This window comes from Ailuropoda melanoleuca, unplaced genomic scaffold (genome assembly GCF_002007445.2).
Source record: "Ailuropoda melanoleuca isolate Jingjing unplaced genomic scaffold, ASM200744v2 unplaced-scaffold31858, whole genome shotgun sequence".
Taxonomy (NCBI): domain Eukaryota; kingdom Metazoa; phylum Chordata; class Mammalia; order Carnivora; family Ursidae; genus Ailuropoda; species Ailuropoda melanoleuca.
The window spans coordinates 1-2,487 of NW_023202568.1; the positions used below are offsets into that span (position 1 = coordinate 1).

General features: G+C 65.7%; 1 protein-coding gene across 1 annotated transcript; it reads right to left on the minus strand.

The window, feature by feature from the left end:
* Positions 1-58: 58 nt before the first annotated feature.
* On the minus strand, positions 59-2,448 carry LOC117798472 (adipocyte enhancer-binding protein 1-like; the record flags this gene model as incomplete). Its single annotated transcript, XM_034650909.1, has 7 exons — positions 1,876-2,448; positions 1,658-1,797; positions 1,328-1,412; positions 1,088-1,232; positions 913-998; positions 459-582; positions 59-256 (listed from the first exon to the last, which is right to left on the minus strand). Coding segments are annotated over exons 1-7 (997 nt in total), but the record flags the coding sequence as incomplete, so codon positions are not given.
* Positions 2,449-2,487: the final 39 nt, after the last annotated feature.

A 2,487-nucleotide genomic window follows, 5' to 3' on the forward strand; every position in this document is an offset into this window, starting at 1 on the left:
GCCGCCCCCACCCACCAGCCCAGCGTCCACCCTCCCATCCTTCCGCTCCCCCACCCACCATCTGCGCTGCCACCTCGTAGCCATCGGGGTTCAGCGAAGGGCACCAGGTGGATGCGCGTGTCCTGCACCAGGCTGCGCACGCGGGGGTTCCCGTCTCGGTACTCGCGGCACAGGTACTGCATGAGGAGCAGAAGCAGCTCTCGGCCTAGCACCTCGTTGCCATGGATCCCAGCCGTGTACCGGAACTCGGGTTCCCCTGCAAGGGCAGGAGCCTCAGCAACCCCCGGGGACCCAGAGGAAGGACCCAAACTGGCTCACACCCAGGCAGATGGGGGCAGCTGAGGCTTGTTGGGCCCGACAAGGCAGACGGGGACCCCCCGAGAGGCTTCAGAGACAGGCCCAGGGACCAGCTGCAACGCCAGGGCCTTGCTCACATCCACGCCAGGGAGGGCCCTCACCCAGCTCGTGATCCCCGGGGTTGTCCGAGATCTCCATGGCATAGATCTTGAGCCCGCGGGAGCTCTTTCCCAGGCTGTACGTGCGGGTGATAGTGGGGCACTCCTCGTTCACTACCTTCATCAGCTGGACGTGGCAGGGGGGACACTGAATTACACAACCCACCCCCCATGGAGGCGGCCCTCAATGCAGCAAGTGCCAGGTGCTCCCGCCCCCCTGATCTGTTCCGTGGGGACGGCGTCTGTGGTAGGAGTGGCTGCAAGCGACCCCAGCCCCTCTTGGGTCCTAGCACCAGAGGGAGACCCCCTGCGGGTTCCCCCTTCCCGAGGCGAGGGCGGGCCAACCTCCCTCTCAGGTAGGCAGTGTCTGGGATGGGAGCCCTGAACACAAGCTCCCCCATGAGCCCTGAGCCCAGCCGCCGGACAGGCCCCCACAGCCCAGGGACAAGCGCCCTACCTGGCGCATGTCCTTGTAGCTGTGGTGCCGGAAGTCCAGATTGTCCGTGGTCACCACCTCATTCTGGGTGTAGTAGCTGTGGACGGCTGCAGGAGGTGGGCAGGGCCCTGAGCCGGCCACCTGCCAGCCTGGCCAGCCCCCCCCGCCCGGCTGCCTGCCAGCCCCCTGCACTCACGAGACATGGGACACCCCAGCACTTCCAGGCGTAGGCACAGGCTGCCGTTCCAGGTGAGCGGGTAGACGCGGATGAAGCGGGCCACCACTGGCTCCGGGAGCTCGCTCAGCACGGGCGTGTCCTTGTCCACATTCCCATGGAAGGTCTGGGGAGAGGCCAGCCTCAGAGCAGCGCCCCCCCCACCAAAAGCCCCCCCCCCAGCCCCAACGCCGGGGCAGAGCTGCGAGCTCAGGTGCCCACCATTTCCTCGTAGCCGTTGGTGTACATCGTCCACGTCTGGCTGTCGTTGCTGAAGCCCACGAAGAAGGAGGTCACGAAGTCATCACTGGGGAGCAGATGGCGGTCAGGGCAAGGCTGCTCCCCCTGCCCCAGGTCCCAGGCACTCAGGAGCTGCCAGGGGTGTGTGGGGCTTGCCCCAGGCAGCAGGAGGGGCTCCCACGCCCTCTACATGTCATGGATGGCTGAATGCGCATCCACGAGGATTGGGGGTGGCATGTCCTGCGTGGGACGCAGTCCTGGGCCCAGAGCCATCCACCCCTCGCTAAGTGCCTCTGTGTCTGGCTGACGTACTGGATGCTGGAGTCACGGCCCTGGGTGATGACGCCTGTGAACTTGGTGGTCCTTCTGGTATCTATCTCGATCCACTGTCTCTGAGCGTCATCCTCAGCGCACCACGCCCCGTCAAAGTAGTCGTCCTCGGTGGCCCCTGCCTGGTGCGGGTGGTGGGGACGGTGAGCCGGGGAAGAGCCCCCGGCCCAGCTGCAGGACGGGCGCTGCCCAACACCCACCTGCATGTTGAGCCTGCCTCGCTGTGCCCCCAGGCCGTGGCGCAGCATGGACGAGGCCCGGATCTGGTTGTCCTCGATACGGTGGGACTCCATCCCGATGGGGGGACACTCTAGGGACACGGCACCCAAGCCTGGTGGCCCACTGGCTCTGGCACTCCCTCCACAAAACCCAGAACGAGGAGCCCAGAGCCCAGGGCCCTTACAGCAGGGGGTGCTCATCAGGGCAGCTGCGCCCCAGCCTGTGCTTCCCCTCCCTGGGCCTCAGCTTCCTCATCCGGAGAACGGGCGGAGGCTGCCAGCTCCAAAGGGCCACGGGCTCACAGGAAACTACAGGGAACAGCCACCCCAGAGCTCAGCCCCTCGTAGGCACCGTCTGCATCAGGGCCATCTGCACACCTGCCTTGTGCTGTGAGTTCTGTCCCCACGGGTTAATCCCAGGGCAGAGATACTCCAGCACCTGCCCCTTCTGGGTCCCAAGAATTTAAGAGCAGGAAAGGATTCTGGAGGCCTGGACCATCATCGGGAAGTCCAGGATGGGGATCCACATGCGACTTTGGGTCATTTGTCCAGCACCCTTACCCTGCTGCCACTGCATGGACCCCAGCCCCCCCA